The 23,094-nt window shown below is 37.1% G+C and overlaps 1 protein-coding gene across 1 annotated transcript; it reads left to right on the top strand.

The window, feature by feature from the left end:
- The first annotated feature begins 3,047 nt into the window (after positions 1-3,047).
- Positions 3,048-16,289, top strand: KCNMB1 (potassium calcium-activated channel subfamily M regulatory beta subunit 1). The gene is made up of 4 exons (XM_007428665.3): positions 3,048-3,191; positions 8,279-8,451; positions 11,971-12,166; positions 14,850-16,289. The coding sequence occupies exons 2-4, from the start codon at positions 8,315-8,317 to the stop codon at positions 15,132-15,134; spliced, it is 618 nt and encodes a 205-aa protein (XP_007428727.1). The 5' UTR covers positions 3,048-3,191; positions 8,279-8,314; the 3' UTR covers positions 15,135-16,289.
- Positions 16,290-23,094: the final 6,805 nt, after the last annotated feature.

Below are 23,094 nucleotides of genomic sequence, written 5' to 3'. Positions count from 1 at the left end.
ACTGGTCCAGAATGTGGCAGCACATGAGTCCACATTTTGCTCATATTACACCACTGCTGTCTAAGTTGCGCTGGCTTCCAGTTTCTTTCCAGGTGCAATTCAAGGTGCTGGTTATCACCTTTAAAACCTATATGGCATGGGATCAGTCTCCTTGCAGGACTGAGAGCACCTGCCCATCCCACCAGGTCAAATAGGGTGGGTGCACTCCAGGTGCCTTATTTAAAATGCTGTCATCTAGTGGGACCTAGGAAGTGTGCCTTCTCTGTAACTGCCCTGCCCTGTCCTGTGGAATACCTTTCCCCTAGAGATCCATCAGGCCCCCACCTTCCTTGCTTTCTGTAAGATCTTGAAGAGCTGCCTCCCACCAGAAGCATTGGGGTAGCATGAGGTTGGAGCCCAGCAAGATGGGGTGTGGATGTATGGGAGAGTGCTGCCTTGGGGTGACTTGGGTTTTTATAGTTTTATAGATTTTTATTTTATGGTTTGGGGGTTTCTATTGTTTTTACTGTTTTGTGCAGCACCCAGGGTTGTTGTAATAGGGATAGCTGTGTAAGTCTTAAAAAAAATACATTGATACAACAATAAATGCTTAATTAAGGAAGTCTTATATACTGAATAGTCAGAATCCTAAATAGTAAAGGAAGCTACCTAAGAATAATCACATTTTTAAAATCAACTGAAACTAGCTGTTAAGAAAGACTTTAACCATCACTTTCATTCTGATTGCTTTTTTAAAAAATGCACCTACGTAAAAAGATTTTTTTTAATAACAATTGTTTTGCCTAACATGCTTCATTTAATCAAGTCATTCGCCCCATTGGCAAAGGAGCTGCAAAGACACTGGATGCAGTACTCCTGACTTCTGATGAGTAGACTAGGATTCACAAAAGCTTCCACAATGTCAGTGTGTTAGTCTTCTCATTGGCACAAAGCTCTCTGTTTTGTGTTGCAAGACTCTAACATGGCAAGGTTCCAGGAGCTGTTCTGACTTTCTCTTGGTAAAGTCATCAGCAAAACTGCACGAAAGAAGAAACAGTCCCCATTTCACACATTGGTTGGAAATCGGCAGCCAGATCTTCAGCGTATTTCCTGTACTCCAAATCAGAAGGAAGGCCTGCAGAACGATGCATGGCTTCCAGACTTTTTACAGAAACTACCCTCGGCGTGGATGTGTAGACTTCTACTTCTGGGACTCCTGAGCCAGTGTGGCCTTCGCTGAGGATTCTGGGTGCTCAACTGGAACTCTAAACAGGATTGAATAAACAGTAACTTGTTTACCTTCCCTCTTTTTCCTCTATCTCAACATTTAGCTAATACAGAGTAATCTTCAGGAGTACTGGGATTTGTCTGCTTTGTCTGAAAAGTAGCCCGGATAACTAAGTAGTAGGAAATGCTATTCAGCCCAAAGTGCTGGATTGGTGATCAATTCTTGCAATTTAGAGGAAGGGAAAGACAAGGAGAATCTCTCTTCATCTGAATCATGAACACTCTATCTTTCACTCCACAGTGATTTTTAGCACCTCTATGTGCTCAAATGGTAGCAGGATGGATTATACCTGTGGAAAACATTCCTCTCTTATTCAAATGGTGTTTTCATTTGATTTAGATTTTAGATTTTTTTTAATCCCACCTTTATTATTTTTATAAATAAACTCAAGGTGGCAAAGATACCTAATACTCCTTCCTCTTCCTATTTTCCTCACAACAACAACCCTGTCAGGTGACTTGGGCTGAGAGAGTGAGTGACTGGCCCAAGGTCATCCAGCCAATGTTTGTGCCTAAGGCAGGACTAGAACTCACACTCTCCCAGTTTCTAGCCTGGTGCTCCTGGTCCCCTGAGGTGAACTGGAACTGAATGCTGAAAAAGTAGGGCCAACTGCTCTGCCTGACAGGGTAGGCTCCACAAAGGTTGTTGTTGCTAGCTGGAGTTAAGCTCCAGGTAAAATGTTACGGTTTCTAATATTTTATTTCTTAAACTTAATTTATTATCACCTGCCAATATTAATCAATGGATTAAAATGTAGGCCAATTGAGTGCTTCAGATTTGATTCCAAAAAGGTGCTTTGTGTGCAGGGGGTGCAGACACAGACTTAATTCAGCAAACAATTTTAATTCAGCAGCATCTTTTCCAGGGATCGTGCAGAACATGTGGAACACCACTGTACAATTCCAAAAAGAGACATATCTGCTTTAAAGAGCAACATATTTTTAAATATTGGGGTCTTGCTTGCAATATTTCACTGGAATCTTTCAGTACTAAACATCCTCTTTCTTCTCAAATTTTATGTGCTGTCTTTTAGCAAAGCATGGTATTAAAACATGACCATTCATGTCCTTCTTTCTTCCACCATTCTAAATCCTTTTGCATCCATATCTGCAATCACATGAACGCACTTTTTTTTTTAAAAAAAAGGTATTTAAATATTCTACATGTAATTATCAGAGAGATTTAGTAATAACTTAACTTCCACATAACTGACCAAAAGGTGGCAGTCAGGATGCAATGATCAAGTAAACTAAATTTGGGGAAATCTTTGGCCCATTCTCATCAAAATCTTTCTAATGTTTTTGTTCTTAGGTTTTTCATTTGCTGAGGGATGTGTTGCCATCAGGAAAAATAATAATCACCAAGACAACACCAAGGGTTTATCATGTTTTAGGGTCCAAGAGTATCTACACTTTGTTACTCAGATAAAGAACAATTAAACACAAACCTTATCTTAATAATATAAAATGAGATGTAGAAAAGTAAAGGCCTAGGCATGAATGATACATATTTACAAAATAATAGATTCTCTTTAAAATTAATGTTTGGAAAAAGCAACCAGTGTATGGAGATTATATTTAGCTACAATATGACATACAAAACAGGGATCTTTCCATTTCCACTGTATAATTCCAGTACAAAGGAATAGACAATGCCAGCTTGAAATTGTTCATAACACATCAGCTCCCTGCACTGCAGCAATTAATCTTGAAAAGCCTGCACATTTCCATACCTTACCATTTATGGTAGTAGAAATCTCATACTAAGAAAGTTAGCTAAACATCCATTTCCAAAAATCAGCAAGAGCAAGGTCTGAGTAAGATAGTTGTTTTACAGCTACAGATTTGTGCCAGCATGGAGCAGATCTTTGCAGATCAGAATCTTTCAAAAAATTCATGAACTTCTACGCCACATTTCAAAGGCTGTAAGTATAACTTCTGAAGTTTTTGTTTTCAGCAAGCCCGTGTGGTACAGTATTTCCGAATACATTAACATTTCTTGAACTGTATTTTCCTATCCTGATTCACAACAGTTTTCAGAAACATTTAAACTTTTTTTTTAAGTAAGCAAACAAACAAAAACACAGATATTTTCCTTTTTTGCTGATACAAAAATTCTTTAAAAAAACTGAACAATTTCATGTTTATAATGTTAAGGCTCTGAGCATTACTTTATGGACATGCAATGGCAACACTGTAGTTTTGTTTAGTGATAATTAAATATCATTTAATGATTTAATGAAAAGGAAATGTCCGTTTCTGTTTTCTGGAAAAGATTCAATGTTTTGAGATGTTCTCATTTTCATTGTGGTTTAATGACATTTTAGAATGCAAATTAATATAGAGAATGTCTGTAGCAAGTTTACACAGTAGAAAGTACAGAAATGTCTAGGGTGCCAGTTATGATAGGTAGACATTTGCAGCAAACAAGTAGCAATTTTTTGGGAGTGGGGAATGTTCTAGTTTCAGATAATCAGAAATTAAATGAATTTCTTTAAAGTACATTTTGTTCAACATCTAATTTGCATTTCACTTTTTTTTTTTTTTAGTATATTAGGGTGATTATTGTTTGATTGCGACATTTAGGTTGAAATATTATTCCACTGTCTCATATCAAGGGTCATCCCTGCAGTTCTGTTATCAACAATGTATTTATCACTGAAATATATCAATTACCGATAAACAAAAATGTGACCTGCAACCAAATGTTATAACAGAGATTATTCCTGTTCAACAGTGATGTCTCCAAAGATAACCCATTTAACCTCAGCTCCTTCTCACTCATTCTCCACTTCGTCCCTAACCTAGCCAAATTCTCTGCATTCTTTCTTCACTATTTTTGTAAACGTACAAGCCTGAAACTTTCCCAAACTTTTCAGTTCCCAAACCTCTGTCTTGCCTTTTTTGCCTATATACAGACTGGCACATAGAGAACTGATATTTGTAGAAATATATAATATTGTTCATAGAGAGACTGCTATTTCAGAGATTAAGGAAAGAGTGGTGGTTTCCAGAAAGAATTGGGCTCTGGTATCTCCTCTGAATAGAAAATAAGCACCACTGCTTAAATTATGCAGCATAACATATGGAGCATAACAGCATATAAAGAAGCAGCAGAAAAATAGATTAATCTATTGCTTAAAAATCATATTTGTTATGAAAGTGCATTTTAAAGAATGAATTATCTATTTTCATGTTTAATAACTATTGTAAAATTGTTGTGGAAAAGGACTTACAATATTTTCTTGTCTGTGGTGGAGGAACCATACATATCTCAGGACAATTTGAGATTCAGTTGGACGGGCAGATAAAGTTACAGGAACCTAGACTTCATGATGGCAGGACTGAAATAAGGTGGAGGAGAGTTATACTTCGTTTCCTGCCATCGACATCTCAGTAATCCTGAGAACAAGTGGATTTAATATACCTAAGTGCCTTTGACAATGGTTTCTTTCTTGCTTGATGTAGCATTTAATGGAACGAGGTGCTGTTTTACACTGTTTGTGTTGAGGGCTCTTTTGGCGATTTGTTTTTAAAATGTACCTTTTTATTACTCATGCTGAACATTGTGATAAGGTGAATTAATGGATTTAATAAATAAGTTCAAGTTCCTTGTGAACTTTTTGAAAATATTTTCAGAAGAGCAACATATAAATCGATGAAAATATATTTTTTTTAAAAGAAAAGAAAAGATCAAAGCCTAGGGGGGAAAAAACTTAACATGATAAAAACTGAGTCCAAGAAGGGGATAAACTGATGTACCAGGAATACTACAAACCAGGATGTAGGACTCTCTAAATAAAAAAAAAATAAAGTAATCATGTTTAAACATTAGAATTAAAGCCTTCTGCCTGGTAATTATGGCAGTGATGTTTTATTTTATATATATAAATTACATGACAAAAAGAATGCAGAACTGATCCACTGGGATTCATCTTCTGTTCTTCCTGTTCTATGTTACTTGAATTATTCTTGGGACAGTGCAGTGCAGCTAACAGTTTAAGTGGGATATTTAAAGAGAAGAATACAGAAAAGCATATACTGAATATTAATGCAAAAATATGAAGTAGTAAACTCAGCAGTAAATTCACTTTCCCAACAGCATATATTGAATTTTGATGCAAATATATATAAAGAAATAAAATATTTGCACTTGGCTTTATTTTCTGTCAAAATATAGCTGGTACCAGCTTTTGAAGGATAACTTCAAAAGATTTAAAAAACAAACAGAACTAGCAACTGAAGCATAAAGGGCTCCTATTTCATCAAAATAAAGGACTTGGTTAATGAGAGGGTGGGAATTCTATACCTCAGGATTAAAATACATCATAAAAACAAAATTCCTAGCCTAAGTAAATTCCTTATTCCTGATTATAAGAAAGCAGGAGTTAAGCTGAGTTATTACAGATACTAAATGGTGGACTGCTCCTTTATAATTTGTAGTTTATTTGATTGATTGATCGATTGATTGATTGATTGATTGCCATCAAGTCAGTGCCAACTCTTAGCAACCACATTGATTTTCTCTAGAAGGATCTCTTCTCAACCTAGTCTTTTAGATCTTCCAATCATGTACCCACTGTCATTGTAATTGAATTCTTCTACCTCACCCAGCATTAGAGCCTTCTCCAGAGATCTAGGTCTTTGCATAATGTATCTGAAAGCATGATCCTTTCAGCCTGATCTTTGTGCCATGGGTGAGAACTCTGGGTTGATTTATTCAATGATCCATTTGTTTGTTTTCTTATCTATCCATGGTATTCTCATGAATCTTCTCCAACACAAATGTTCAAAAACTTTAATACACTTTCTGACCTGCTGCTCCAAAGTCCAACTTCCACTTCCATAGAATCTTAGGGAAAACCACTGCTTGCACTATTCTGATCTTCACAGGTATTGACAATCACAGCATCTGAGTATTCTTTCCCAGGCATTCATGGTTGCTCTACCAAGTGCTAGCCTGTGGTATATTTCTTGACTACTGGTTCCTTTAGTATTGTTGGTTGATCCTAAAAGGCAGAAGCTCTCCACCATTTTGATATCGTGATTGCCAGTTCTAAAGCTGGTTGCTGTAACTGTTGTCATTAGTTTGGTCTTTGTTATATTTAGCCTTAGTCCCATTTTTTCACTGTGCTCCTTGACTTTCACTACTAGAGCTTGTATATTGTTTGCATTTTCAGCTATCAGATAGCGCCATCAGCTTGGCACAGGTTATTGACTTTTCCTCATCCAGTTTTAAAACCATGCTCATCTTCTTCCTATCCAGCTTCCCTGAGTATATATTCATTATATATATGCGCCTCCCAGTGGTCTTTTGGACTTTTGAAAACAAGATACAGTAGCCCTATTCTGTACTCATCATATTCAGGGTCAACATAATGCTTAAAACTTTCTTTCACTAACATAGCAGCATAAAATACAGGTAAAAGAATACAGCAGTTATCCATTTCAGAGACTTCTAAGAGACACAGTCTTGGCTAAGGTAGCCACAGATTTATATCTTCTTGACCTTTGTTTTGCTGATGCACTTCCACATAGAAGTAGGTCCAAATCACATCTTACAGATTCACTGTTTTACCTCAATATTTTCTAATCTAACCTATACCTCAGTAGTTTAGCTCAGGAATCTAAAGCTCCAGAACCCTGCACTTAACACATGAGGACCATATCAAAATTTGAAAGCCGTTTATTATCCAGCAGGCTGAGAGAGAATGGATGGGGAAGTAATATAGAAGAAATTTTCAACACAGCACTGTTCCCAGAATAGAAGCTGACATATTTTAGGTTCATAGCATCTTCAACTAGAAGTTATTCAAAGGCTTCCAATACAAGATGTATTTTGTCTAGTTCCCTGTTCACAGCAGGTCCAAAAGTTATGGCACTGGGGCTGCTGACAGACTTTACAAATATACTCTCTCAGGATTGTTATAGTTTTGCTGTTTGGATGACTTTGGAGGATTCTGCAAAACTGCAATTCAATTGAAAAGGGAGCCTGAGGGTGAAATAAAATGAATCATGGCCTTTCCATTGCCACCAAGCCCAACATCACTGATTTGCCTTTCTCAAATAAATCTCTCTTCACTCCAACTTATAAACAATATTCCTGAAAACCAGACAGTAGAGAAAGGAGGACTTAATTCTCTCTGTCACAGCTCTGACAAAAACTCTTCCTCTAAAGCTATTTTGTATCAAGAGAAAATTGTGAGGATAGTCACGTATTGGCTAGCAAAAAAGTAAATGCATAAGAAAATTATGCATTTTAATTACATTCATCCTTAACTGAGTCTCTAGCATAACTGAACACTACAAACTTGTCAACTTTTTCTGCATTTAATATGGCTGTCAGGGAAAATGGGCCAAATATCCTCCCCTCTTCATTTTTGGGTGAGCCATTCATTTCTCTATTGGTCAGTTGGGACAGTCATCTCCCCACTCCATCCCCAAAGAATGTGCCTTCATTCTACTTGGGAGGAATATTATTAATTCAGATATTCTCACACTATCTGGAAAACTAGTCTAGTATTTGAGCATTATCTCTACCTCGCCAAATCCTAAAACCTACAAAAAGTTAGTCAGGAAGCAAACCTTTCAGCCGAGCAATGTTGAACTTACACATCCTAGCATGTAATAATTTTCAAGCTACACAAAGCAGCCAGTGCATGGGATGAGAACCAGTGATTGCAGGAAATGTAATGCCATTTAGATTTTTGGATGCAATAACCATCAGCATTTACAAATGGAAACACTAAACTGTTCCTGCTAAAAATAAATACTTGACAGTCAGAGCATCTGATGTTTGATTTCTGATGTTACCCTTGAAGATGCGAGTAAATGCAATTAATTACTATTGCATGCCCTGCAAGACTGGACTTGCTTTTGAGTTTTCATTTTTGGAAAGCAAGTACTGAACAACATTAAAAGAAGTTATGTGAAATCTCTGGGATGAGAATGAGTTTACTGTTAGGTGGAGCTATCATAAGAGCACACCTGATGGATTTGGTTATATTTTTAGGCAGAGATAAGAACCCCAGAAGCATTCCGGGAAGTCATGTTGGGGAAAAAGCTGGTGGCAGCACAAAAACGAGGGGAGACGAGAGCCCTGTGCCTAGGCTTGGGAATGATGGCCTGCTCAGCAATGATGTATCTCTTTATTGGTATCGTCCTGGTGCCCTTACACAAAAGAAGGTAAAAGACTTTATACACTTTATTTCTTAAACCATGCAGAAAAGTCTGTTTTCAAGCAGCAAGTGAGTCTATTTGGAAGCTTACAACTCCCAGCTCCAGCAATACCAGACTATGAAGACATTTGCTTAATGGAAAAACTGGAAAATGTCTTTCTTCTGTGCTGTGGGATCTGTATGTACAAAAATTATGTCTTATTTGCATGATTTCTTTCTTTCAGAGTTTTGCAGAGGTGGGGAAACTATATTAATAGGTTTTCATGCATTATGTGCCCCTTTAAAATGCTGGGGAAAGGAAGGATACTAATAGAGATCTTCACCTCCAGTGAATGGCTAGCTGGATTATACAAATGAATCTTACATGTTTATTAATGTTCATTAATATACGAAAGCTGAAACATAAATGGTTAAACTGGAATCAGTGTTATTTAAATGGAAGAAGCTTTTGCTTCTAGAACACAAGAAATATTTTAATCTTTCTTTCATGTGGTTAAAAATTGAATACTTGTAGTACTTGGAGGCAACAATATAATTGGGCCAGGATCTCTCCATCTTTTTTTTTTTTCCTCAAGGCTCCACTTGTAAGAATAGGTTGAAGAAAATCCAAGCATGCCCCAAAATCCTGGTAATGCCCATATTCCTTAGCCCGTTAACATGAAACTGACAACCCCAACAGAAACCCATTCTGGAGCTCCTCTTCCTATTTAACCTCTGTGGGTGACACACATATGTATAGGTGGGTGCATGTGTGTATACAAATGCACACACACATACACACACACGGGCAGGGTAAGGGCAAAAAAGGAAATTAATATTAATTAAATTAATAACTACTAATCAAACTAACTGCATGTAAAATAAGGCACTCCATTTTACCAAACCAACTGATCTCTATCTGCATATACCAGACACAGAAATCCATACCCACATGTATTTCCCTCCATTTCAGAAGAAAGAGCAAAAAGGGAGAAAATAGGATGAAGATGGAATGGGGGAAGACACCTGACCTAGGAAGGGAAGGAATGTTGTGGATGGAAACAGTGTGTGCATCCATGTGTGCGTGAGAGAGAGAGAGACGGCATTCCTGGCAGCAGGAATCTGACCTGAGAATGGTATTTATTTCCAGGAAACAGATGACAAGGATAGGCAAAGCCTAGCACCTTGATAGTTAAGTCCTCTCAGGAGAAGAATGCTAAAGCATGGGCTCTCTTTATATGTGCTGAGAACAAAGGCAAAAAAGAAGTGACTTCAGATTAGCAATCTCTTAGACAAAAGCAGGCAGTGTGGTAAATAAAAAGAAGATGCAGAATAAATCCTTAACTAAATTAAATTTAATTCATTTATTATTATTAAAAAATTAAAGTAAAGTAAATCCACTCCCTACTATCCCCTTGAGGTCAGTAGATCATGAGATCATGTAGAGTTAATATCATTGGATTTGGATCTCCAATAGAGAAAGCAGTATAACAAAATTAAACAGTGATGAGGTGTGAAGAGGAAGCATTTTCATGCGGGTGGGGAGGAGAAGCACTGTTTGGGCATTGTAAAAGAATATTAAAATCAAGAGCAAATGGTCTCCATCTTCAAGCTAATATTCAAAGTCATCCATGATTTTTATTAGCAAAGTTACACTCATCTGTACATTTACATAAATTCTTCTTCTCAGTGAAGGTAACATGACCCACTGTCAGCATTTTAGATAATCCAAATATTTTTAGGAGCATTTCCATGAAAATGCTGTTTGTAATGCAGCAAACCCAAGTTTAATAATGCTCACATTAGAAGATTGGTCTTCCTCTATCTAACATATCAGTCCAACATAACAAAGTAATCTTCAATGCATGGGATTACAACTCCCACTATACCTGATCAGGATGGGAAATAATAACACCAGCCAAGAATGACAGCAGCTGTAATCCAAAGCACATGAAGGACATTAGATACAGGAGGTCTCTCTCTCTCTCTCTTTCACACACACACACATACACACGAGAATAACCAGGTTATCCCTTCAGCATTGCCAAATAATCCTTTTAATTCTGGAAAAACCTTTGCTTCTACAATTCTTCATAAAGAATACTACAAGCCCTATACAATCTATTCACAAACTACAACAATCATCTCTTTTTAAATTAATTGTATTCAAATGCACCTTCTCAAAAAAAATTGAGCTCTTAGTCATCCATAATGTCCACCACAGGCATCCACAGGAAGGGTATAAAAATCTGCATGCTGGTGGGCAGAGTGTTGCAGCTGAAGCCTTCTCCCTTTTGTGCATGCATGCAACCTCACTGCAAAAGAGGCAGGGCTTTGATCTTGTCACCATACCTGCTAGTTTGCAGATTTGAACAAACCCCCATGGTTGCCACTGAGTTCCACTATTCTTTAACCTTGTCCAGCTGTCTACTCCTACTGCTTCTGAGGCAGTCTGGGGTAGCAAACATCTAATTCTGAAAAGATCTATGTCACACACTATGTTATCTCCTTTCCAGGAGAAAAAGTCATTCCTCCATATATTTTTGACCTCAGCATAAATAAGGACTCTGAGTTCAGTGGCACATTTGGAGGGCTAAAGTGGACCCCAATCTTGGGGAGGAGGAAGCTGCTAAGAACATTTGGAATTCTGTAAAGGTCACCCACATGTCACCATAAAAGCTTTATTTTTTTCTTTCTGGTTGTTCTTTTCATCTCTCTAGCAGCTAATATTCTCTTGCCTTATGCTTTTTTCAGCTTTTACTCATAGCCACTCTATTTCATGAGACCAAAGGGGTATTCCTTCGACAGCCTTGGTGATACCTTGCAATTGCATGAAATCTGCTTCTTATCTTAACAGTCAGAGATCCTAAAGTTGCTATGGATTCTATCCTGGGGCACCATGGGATCCCAGGTAGGATTTTTCTATAGAGAGTATCCCTATCTCCATTTGAATCATCAAATCACATTAGGAACCAACATTCTGTTTTGTATTATTTCAAGCTGATGTGAATGTGGAAAGGAATCCTGAACCAATTCTAATAAATCCATAATCAACATCTCTAATGCATTTGTTCTGAGATATCTGTTTATTCAATTTTTAATTATCTGAATTATACTAAATAAAGATGGCTGTGTTACTTTAAAAAAAGCATATTACTTATTGCATAAATTTCATAGACTATAATTCATTACAGTCCACAAAAATGCATGTATAAATTTGCTTTTCTCTAAGTCTAACAGACTAACACAAGTACACTTCTGAAAACACAGACATTATTTTAAAAGTCTACATTTTATAGACCTACAGGATGACGGGAAAATTTATGTTCAAAATAATTGAATATAATGAACAATTTACATATTTTTGCCATAGAATTCATTTGCCAAAAGTCCATATTTGCCTTCATTCACATGGACAACATAATTTTAATACTGTTCTGTGTCACCCCATTTTTTACACAGGATGTGCTGGCAATATCAGAAACAGATACTTATATACTACCAGGGTCAAATTATAAATAATGTCTTAAGAAATTTGTCTCTGCAGTGTCTGGGCTGAAGAAAGCGAATGCAACCTGGTGAGAGCTAACATCAAGGAAAAAGTCCATTGCTCATTCAATGAAGGCTCTGGTGATAAAGATATTTTTCGCTATCCTTGTCTGGAAGTCTATGTGAATTTAACCCATTTAGGGCAAGTGGTAATGCTCTACCACACAGAGGAGACCGTGGACCGAAATCCCAAGGTTTGAGTGCTAGATATTAAATCTGTAAGTTCTACTGCTACTCAGCAAATTCTAATCAGGCTACTTGCAAGATGGGATATAATAAACGGTGACACAATGGCTATCTTTGCCAAATTATCATTTCATGTCCTGAAATATCATTGACGCAAACATTGTGGCAATGTTATGTCTGTCCTGACAGATTATGCAAACAACAGGGATTTTTGAACAGTAGTGAATTTTGTTCAGCCACAAACCTGTATTCCTAGCCTGCCAGAGGTCTACAATTCTGACAGTATTTATACAGTTGCTGCTGGTATAAAGCCAGACATCACTTGGGCTCAGAGGTACTTAAGCAATAGGTCAATGGAAGGCAGCTTCACTTTGCCTTAGTGAAGTTCTCCATAAAAACAAGTTTGTCCTGGCTTTGCATCAGTCCCAAAACATGGAGGGGCACTCTATTTCACAAAGCAGCTTTGAAAGAATGTTTTGGCCAAACCATCAATGTTACACTCCCCACTGTATTATCATTCAGTATCAGTACTGCAAGGCTACATGTGCGACATCTATTTCTGTCCTTTCAAAACCACACCTTCTTCTAGAATTCAAAGTTAAGCAGATCATCTGAGGTTATAACAGAGCAAAACTAAACATGCTTATCCCTCTAACATACATAAGAGCAATTCAGAATGATATCAAATACTTTAAGCTGCATCATTTGCCATCAGATATAGCTGTTTCTTCTTCTTCTTCCTCTCCTTCTTCTTTAGAGTGAATCATTTTATACACCCCCTTATTTTCAGGCTCATTTCTTGTGGAATCCATCACCCTGCCATAATTCATGGCCTGGCAGAAAATCATTTGCCAGCAATCTATAATTCTGTAGATAAAAACAATAAAGCAAATTTCTCTAATGGGCAGCTCAGCATTTACTTTAAAGCTGTGAAATGGTGTTTACACATTTTATCTCCAGCAGGCAAGAGCAATTAAAAAGAGAATTTAGGAATAGTCGTTCAGTATCAGGTTACTTCCTTCAAAATGGGTATGCCTCAGATTTCCTGTCTTACTTTTCAATTAAACAGACCTAAATTTAGGAGACAGCTTTTTATGTCAGTTAAATGAACTATTGCTCTGAGCTAATTCATCTTAAGTAAAATTGGATCTCCAGGGTAAAGCTAGAAATGCTGCTTCGTTTATCTTCAAAACCTAGGTTAGCGAATAAAAATAACCACACTGCAAACTTTATATTACAATAATATCTTGGACATTCTGCCCAAGGCACTGGATTGCCATATGGTTCATAACAGTGGACTTCCTTCCTTCCTTCCTTCCCTTCCCTGATACCATACAATCCTATTAATGCTAAATATTTAGCATTTTTTAAAATATTTATAATAGGCTTTTTTTTATAATATTTGTTCTTTAGATAATTGATACTACTCCTAGCAGAACATAAAATTCATCTCACCAACATTTCAATTGTTCCTGATATCAGTAGCTAGCTTAACATTTCAGCATGCTATAATGTTGACAGCATTATTCTATATATGTTTACCCCCCCAAGGAATTTATAGTTTAAAATATATGTTTAGAGGAATTAGTCAGTTTTAACTCCAACTGTTTATGGTTGTTTCTTCATGAAATTGTATCCCAGCTTTGTGTTTATTGGGAAAAAAAAAAATGAAAACATGAGCTGAAACTTTTATATTCCAGTCTAAGGGAGGTTGAAATTACAACTTTTATAAATAACTATCTACGTCCCAATTTATTCAGTAAGATTTACGCCCTAAGACTACAGATCAAACATCTGTGGGAAGTTATAAAGAAGCGAACTATACATGAAATCTAACTATCAAAATTGCAAGGATAGCCACAGTGCTCACTGTTTCAGTGAAAGCTCAGTTTACAACCCATATGAATGTTTGGCTATCAGAGACTTCATGGCTCTAAGGTGAGCTCACAGGAAGTTCAAATACTTAATTCCAAAACAGAAATGGTAAGTATAATCCTCAAATTTTCTCCCAAAATGAACAAACTGGAAGTACCTTAAAAAAAAAAAAAGAAAATAAATCCTGCTATATTTCCCCGCTTCTTCAGTAAAATTTCATTAGTCTATTTTTGTTTTTTTAACTTACATGGGCATGTGTGAAGAGGGGGAAAAAAACTAAAATAGAGCAGAATTCGAGTTGGAAAGAAATCCTACTTACTGGCAAACATATTAGTCCATTCCTAATTCCCCTTTCTACCTACACTCACATAAAAAATAGTATTTCCATAGTTCTGATTAAGAGCAAAAAAAAAAAAAAATCCATGATCACAGTTTCTTTCTAGCAACATTTTCCCCACAATCCTATACTGTACCTGTAGAAGTAGTAGTTCCTTTAGTTCCAATCACAGCAGAGGAAAAAGCTTTTGATGCCTTAATTGCTTGTAAGAATAAGTTGAGTTATGCTCTTCCCACCCCACCCCCCAGCAAAACTTTGGTTAACTTCAAGTAAATGAAGGGTAATTTTGGAAAGCTCATGGATTGCCCTACAAAAGTAGCAATTGTGTACATATTCATAATCTAGTCCACAACTACCGCAATGCAGAAAAACAATACTAGTACACAGCATTGATTAAAAATAGCCCAAAATGACTGTATATCCTCAGCAAAATCATTGCAAAAAGCAGTATTCTGAGTTTTGTTTCTTTGTTTCTGCAGTGCTCCTATATTCCTCCTGATATGGAGAATTATAGAGAAGTTCAGCAGCAAGTAGAAAAGATAAGAGACAATTTCAGAAAGCATCAGACATTTCTTTGTCATTATGACCCATCAAGAAAAGAAGAGAGCGTCCTTTTAAAGAGATTATATCCCCCAGAAGGCCTTCTCATTGCTTTTGCCTGGCCAAGTCTGCTGTTGATTGGTGGAATCTTGATAATCATCATGGTGAAACTGAGTCAGTATCTCGCTGTAGTCTCTGCTACACAACACAGAACACGCATATAGTTTGCTCTAACTTAGGCCTGGACTTTGAATTCACTTTTGTATTTGAGGCAAATTGGGAGTAACTTCTCAAGTTTACATTACGGATAAACAAAACTGTAACAAAGACAAGGAAAATATGGATAAGGTTTGCTGATGGGAGATGTTCAAATGATATTCGTTGAATTTATTACATTTTTACAAATTTAGATATATTATTTAAATATGAGAAAACCTTTTGTTAATATTTCTAGTTTAGGCATTAGGTTATCGTGAGAAATTTGGGTGAGACACTTGATTTAATTTTCATCAACATGATCACTGAATGTGTACATGTTCTTGGATTATTTTATGGATTTATTAAAAACAGCAATTAATGCAGGGATATGTACATGGGCTTAGGTCTGTTGTACTCTGTGAAGGCTAAAAAAAAAAATGTAAAGTCCCAGAGTTAAGCTTGACTCCTGGTGACTTCATGGACACATCAGTGTAGCTTTTTAAGCAGCAATATAGAAATGGTTTGCCATTGCCTTCTTCTAGCAATGAAGTCTAGATTTCTGCAATTAATTTCGCATGAAAACAAGCAGCTACAAAAGATGTATGAGGAGACATATGCACTATCACAAGACAACCTTACACTGAGAGGTTCCTGTTAAAGCACAATGACCATCATTGACTTGTAACCTAATCCCGTTCTGCCACTGACATGGGAGCCTAGAAGAGCCATTTGCCTAAATCTGTGAGAGACAGAGCTCCCCATTTTTTTTGAAGTCAAATAATAGGGGGAGAATTTGCTAGAGGCTTTTCTTCTTTGAATTTTCCCAAGGAAAGAGCAGCTTGGTTCTGGGATGAAGAAAGAAAGTAGGAACTTGAACCTATTCCAGGATTGTAAAATGTAAATTTTCCAGGACTCAGGAAACAGTCAATCACACACAGACTTCTAAATGATGAGAAACCAGTTTTAAAATTTAAACGTATTTTAGATGTCCTCAAAAACTTGCCTGATTCCTTCCACAGCTATTTTTTTCCTGAGGTTCAGCTCTGTTTTAGATGACACTTTCTGGTGTTCTTTTGATTAATCTTACTCTTTGGATTCAATCCTTTTCTTCTAAGCCCAACACCCATTCATGTTTTCCCTGTCCTTTTTGACTTCTAATAAAGTATATATTATTTTAAACAGACATTTTTCATGCCAGGTTGTGTCTTGGGGATTATAATCTAGAAACACACCTCAGAAAGCTCAGGACTTAGCTGAATGGCTACTAGTTAGTGGACTTAAACCTTTGTTTTCTATTAACAGTAAGGAAAAGATGGCTGGGGTGGGTCTTCCGGGCTGTGTGGCCGTGGTCTTGAAGTTTTGTTTCCTAACGTTTCGCCAGCACCTGTGACCGGCATCTTCAGAGTGCAGGAGCACAGACAGGAGCAGTTCTCTCTGTGCCCAGGGTGATCTGTGCATCACCCTGGGCACAGAGAGAACTGCTCCTGTCTGTGCTCCTGCACTCTGAAGATGCCGGTCACAGGTGCTGGCGAAACGTTAGGAAACAAAACTTCAAGACCACGGCCACACAGCCTGGAAGACCCACACCAGCCATCGTATGCCGGCCGTGAAAGCCTTCGACAATACATAGTAAGGAAAAGCATTTTTCCTTTTTTATGGCCTGCTCCTAAATTCCCGTTGAAAGGAGGAAAAGGCGATTGTGGCAGCAACCACCAAGGAGAACATTAACTGCTGCACTGCCCCCACACTGTTCTGGTTGTATGGGGTCATCCTGTAATGAGCGTGACCCTTACAGCATGAAAATCACTCCTTAGTTTTCTATAAAAGTTTATGATGAGGGTATTTTTAATATTTAGACATTTGGATTTGGCTATGTGATGCCATCCTAATGAATTCAATTTCTCCTGTCCATCCTGTGAATGGACAAGCACTTTCACTCAATTTTACATCTCACAGTTGTCAGTGAAACACATACAGCTTAAAGAAGGGCAAAGGCCTTTGTGGGAGAATGGGAGTCTATTTTTCAAAGTATGCACTCTTTGGCTTTCACTTGTTCATCCTGCCACTCAAAGTGGTTAATTACAGGAATAAACAGAACCCAAAGTACAGGTAGTTCCCAGTTTAAGAATGAGTTCTGTTCCCAAGGTCTGAACTTAAGTCAGATTTGTATATTAGCCAGAACAGTATTATTGTATAATACTGTATAAGTGGTATTGTGTAATTAACTTGAACCATTGTGTATTTAACTGAAATCATTGTGTAATTAACTTAAATTTTGCTACAATAGGCTCCATTCTTAACTATGGGTCATCCATAAACTGGGTGTTATTAATCCGGGAACTACCTGTATTCCTTTCTGCAAAAGATTCTTAATATTTAGAGTACATTTGCAGATTTTGTATGATGACAGTCATCAACATATGTTTGCCCATCAGAATTTCAGAAATCATAAACATCCCATCCAGAAACAATGCCAACCTGCCACACTTCAAATGTTTTGCTTATTTATTATTTTACTGATTTTTTTTAATCTGGAAAATAAAATGAAGCAGTGCACCATGGACATTAAAAAAAAAAAACCACAGGGAAAGTATCAAAGTCAGAATAATCAGCAACCTTCTGTTTATAAGACAAGTGTTGTAGCCATTGTGCTACTATAGCACTCCTAGAAAAAAAAAGTCCCAAAAGGTACTAGAGACCATGTAAGCATTGACTCAACTGAAGGGGCTTTCTTGCCTCTGTGAAAATAGCTAATGAATTTCTGGGGTTAGCCCAGACAAACTGGATCAAGCTATCCCAGACATAGAGAAGTGCTCTAGGCAACACAACATGGAAAAGTGTGCTTTAGAAGTAGAGCTGAAAAATGTACCACAAGTTCTACTTTGTGGTTGAGTATGGAATTAGCAGAGTTTGACACTGTCTGTTTCTGTCCTCCAGAAATGGTGGCTGGCCCACTGTGGTGACATGACAAGCAGGCAACACAGATAAGCACCGTGTTTCAAATTCATTTAAAAGAAATATGAACATCAGAGTGCCCAATGCACCCCAAGTTAATGAGTAAATGAAAGGACTTACATTTTCTTTCCTAAGCTTCTCCCTTAGAGGTCATCACAAAATTCAGGTGATAGTAAAAATATATGTTTTGTATTTGAAGTATACAAAATTATTGCAGCATGCAGCAGTTTTACCCATGCAAGATCAGCTTCCAATCTGTTATATGGAGTAGCAGATTCTGTGAAACTCTTGGTAACAAAACTATCTATCTAAGCATTGTGGGGTACAAGATGATAAATCTTTCTGTTGTAACGAATCTGCAGGGAGTAAATATGCGTTTATTTTAATTAGGTTATTCAAGGTGTGGTTTATGTGGTTTTCTTCACCACCCTTGAAGCAAGCACTATAAAAAAATCAATGTACTAGCAAATTACTATGATGCACTACTGTAGTCATTATCATTACCTGTGCATTACGCTAACATTTATAGCTTTAGTGCTCAGTGAACTGCACAGCTGCTTGCCTGTGAGTTGCCTAAAGCCACAGTTAACACATTCACAGAAGCCTCTTAAAAGCAGATTCTAACTATCGGGCCAATGGCAGCTTGAGCTAAGGAAATGATGTCTGTGCAATGTTTTCTAATGAACAACTGTTCACTGTGAAGGGCATTGTTTTGATACACAATTTTACACTCTCTCATAATGTGTGGGCATGCATGTGATAGTACACTTTATCTTATTTACAAAGGATTAACTTGCTTTGTAAAGAGCACAGCATTTCTTTCCCCCACCTTATCTCTTTGTTGAATGCCTGATTGCCTTCCAAGAGAGCACAACATTCCCCCACCCCATTTCCTTTAGAAGCAATTAGCCAGATGCCTGACTGAAAAAGTAAGCTATAAATTAGATTCGTACCAGGCAGGCAGAGGCACCAAATTCCAAAGAAGTTAGGTATTTCCTTGATAACCAGAAGAAAAAAGTTAAACTTAGATTCACCTCTTTAGGCCCACCTTTACTTTTCCCTGGGTCATCCCAAAATTCCCTTGTATGGATATGAGGGGATGTACTATCTGAATTCATCTGAATATGCCTATAAAATCTTTGTTGCTTGCTTTACAAGGTGTGGTTCTGGGCAACACTCCTTGAGCCATCCAGAAGGTTTCCTTGGCCAATAAAACCTCTGTTAATTAAAAGCCTCATCTCAAGTCTTCTTATTTGGCTTTATTGAAACTTGGGAAATAAAAGGTGCCATACAACTGCTTACTGCAAAGCACTTATTTTACCATAATTAATTGGCACTCGCAACAGAAAGTACAGCATAAAGTGTGGGTTGGTTCAAGGGATTTTACCTGCTTCGAACAGCCTAAATTAATTCAGCGTTTTTTCCTTTCTCACAAGATTACTTCTATTTCATCACTGCTCCAGAAAATCCCTGATTTAGATTTAAAAGTAAGACCAGACCAAATTCTCCCCGGGCACATATTTCCAAATTCACCCTTCTGAAGTTTGTGACCTCAACCTAAACTAGACCCAATGAAAGTTTTGTTGATCATAGACCACCTCTTTGTGAACACAATTCTATACGTGTTAAGGCTGAAAACTGAAAGAACATCAGTGTTTAAGAACATTATTTCACACTCCCAAATGTGAAAAATCTATATATTTGTTAGGAGCAAATGAATACTGCTTCCAAAGGTCATGCTGTTCCTTCTGTTTAGCTGTTTTGTGTATACAACTTAAGTATTTGAATATATCACCCAAGTCTCATTGCATTACATGCATGGCCATTAGGTGTTCCAGTGTTGGACACAGGTTCTTCTCAGTTTCTTATATTTTTATTCATTTGAATTCAAAATGGATATTATCTAAAAAGAAAAACTTACCACACCTAAAGGTCACATATCATATAAAAATGTGAAAAAATACTTTCATTGCCCTTTTGCTATATTTTACACTTACATATATGTGTTAATATGCAAGTATGTGAGTGTGTCCTTAAATCTGTGCAGTAATAGAAATGAATGTCATCATATTTCAAAGCATCTTCTCTGACCCAGCGTCCTCCAGAGGATTGGGCCAATTTTCTGGAAACTCTGAAAGTTCCAAACCAAAGCACCAGGAGGGTAGCAAGTTGGAGAAGGCTATTTACAAGTATCTTTAAAACCAAACATACAATAAACATTGTCATAATTTGCAAGAAACCGGAGAAACCAGAAAATGTTTGTACATTTGAGGCCTTGGAGAGAGCATGGAAGGGTACTGTGAGCAAGGGTCACTGAGTCCTGTGGAATTCATTCTCAGGGAAGTTTATATAGATTGGAACCAACGTGAATTAAATATATGAATAGAAAGTAAGATCTCCTTTATAACAGAATTTCTTGAAATGAATTTGAAAAAAATGACATTGGGGATTCAAATAATGCTTGATGGTGAAAGTAAAAAAATAATGGAAAAAAAGTTGGGGTACATATCAGTTGCCTGGTATTTTCAGCAGCAGAAATCTAGCTGGAAATACACAAAGGAGAGGAACACTAATAATACATAATCCAAGGAGATTTTAAGTGCATCCTAGCGAAGTACGAACATGTTAAGTGTGCAGGTTGTACTAAAGAACAGGTCTGTAGAAATACCATAAAGCTACTAACTTACCAAAATATTTACTGAACACATCTGCTTCTTTGTACTTTAATAAGCCAAGAGCTTCCAAATTTCAAGTTACTTTCACAGCATGGTCCAAAGACTCAGTCCATGCTGAGACCTAACTGCAGTGTTCACTTCCAAAAAGCTGTATTTTTGGCACCTGAAACTAAAGTGAAAATCCAGGCAAACCACTGAAGAATAACTTCTTGCTTTTCAAATTCAGCTGAAACTTACATATGCAAGTAAATTATTGTCAAATTCTCCAATTATCCCATGCTAATTTTTCAATGAGAAACATCACAAGCAAAATGTGGACCCAAATAAATAATGTAGTTTTTTTTAACATTGAGAATAAAAGAGTTTGGTAGTTGGCTATATTGATTTTGGCAGATTTAGCATTTAAAATCTAATTTTTCACTTCCAAATAATAATTATCCTTGCATGTTACAGGATAAGGTATTGATTTTCAAAAACTACCCAATATATTAAATACTTTATCTGCCAGTTAAGTATAGCTCCAAATGATCTTCTAGAAAATGCTCAGTTCTTGGGACATGTATCAGGCCTTCTTAAAATGCTCATTTTTAAAATACAAAGCACCTCTTATATATACTCATCTGTATGTTTACAGTGGTACCTCAGGTTACGAACGCTTCTGCTAATGAACTTTTCGGGTTGCGACCAGCTCCGGCCGCAAAAATTTACCTCGGGTTACGAACCAGATCCGCGGCCATTTTCCACCGTGACACGTGGTCTGCGGCCATTTACCGCCCGTTTCACATGGTCCGCAGCCATTTTCCGCCCTGCCGCGTGGTCCGTGGCCATTTTTCCGCCCTGCCGCGTGGTCCGCGGCCATTTTTCCGCCCCTGCCGCATGGTCCACGGCTGTTTTTCTGCCCTGCCATGTGGTCCGTGGCTGTTTTTCCGCCCTGCTGTGTGGTCTGCGGACGCCGGAACGGATTAACGGTAATTACATTGAACCTTATGGGAAAATTTGCTTCAGGGTGCGACCAATTCGGGGTGCGACCAGAGTCACGGAACGAATTAAATTCATAACCCGAGGTACCACTGTATTTATAAATTATCCTCCACCAGACCACTATGATGTAATTTGTGATGCCATTCTAAATACAAAGATAACACAATTAAATCCAATATAAATTTACAAGAACATTATGGGAGGAAGATGAAAAGAGGGAAATCATGAGTGGGGCCATAGTCCATTAGATTAAAAAGAAAAATGTTGAGGCCCCTCTGAAATACCCTTCAACCTCTGCCCAAAAAGCTAAACATTTAGAATTATAAAAACAACAATGAAAAATACAACTACAAAACTTTTTTTTATCAAGTCTTCAATTCTCAGCAATTAAGAGAGAAACAAAGAATTCATTTTGTTTCTCCACAATTTCTCTTTCATGCATCTCTTCTCCAATGAGGTATGTTCTTTCCTATCATCCTCAACGTCTTTTTTTTTTACATCTTATTTACAACTGTCTGCATTTTTTTTTTTAACAGACTATGTTATTTTCTGTTACCTCATTTGAGCAAGATTTTTTGAAGCAGGAGAAGGTTTTTCCCCCCACTAGTCAGTTCTCTGAAGCTGCTCATGTGATCTAGCATGTGGTTGGATTGTGTACCATTGTTCCTTGGGTCTAAGGCATACATTCTACCTTGCATTTATTATTGTCATTGTAATGAGCTCCAAATATTCCTGAGATACTTCTTGACTTTCTCTTACAACTTTCTGTTCACCAATCTATTGAAATCAAACGTGAGTAGATTTCACATTTTTTTTTAAATAAAGGTCAATATTTATTCATTTATTTTGGATAGTTACATACCAAACTCAGCCAACAAAGTCAGCCTATGATGACTACATTGGTGTAGGCTTTCAAAGTCAGGCATCTAAGTCAGCCAATGATGGTTTCTTACAAATAAAACTAAAAGTAATCAAATTTTTAAAAATAAGAATTTTAGCATCATAATGCATTTTTAACATTATAACCATGTAATTGAACCATGTAGATCACATAATCCAAAAAAAAAAAAAACACAAAATCATAGAACACCATAAAAACACAGTATCAGGATTAAAAGACCAAACAGCAGATTAAAATGAAGCTGCTATTGTGGGAAATCTAAGGTGTAAAAATATGTTTTTAGGTTTCTCTTAAAACATCTCAGATAAGATCACACCAACCAGTGGGGGAAGGAGTTCCATAATGCTCAGCTGCCACCAAAAAGTCCTAGTTCTTTCCACAGCAACAAACATAAAAGGCATTCATTGGAAGATTGCAGCTCTTGGATTACTGTATTGCAAAGAAGCTGTTTTTGTTTTTGTTCCCCCCGCCCAG

This window comes from Python bivittatus, unplaced genomic scaffold (assembly GCF_059951505.1).
Source record: "Python bivittatus isolate LINGU-HERP-01145 unplaced genomic scaffold, Pbiv_v1 ctg000080_np1212, whole genome shotgun sequence".
Taxonomy (NCBI): domain Eukaryota; kingdom Metazoa; phylum Chordata; class Lepidosauria; order Squamata; family Pythonidae; genus Python; species Python bivittatus.
The sequence above is the reverse complement of the archived record's forward strand: the minus strand, read 5'-3'. Positions and strand labels throughout refer to the sequence as shown.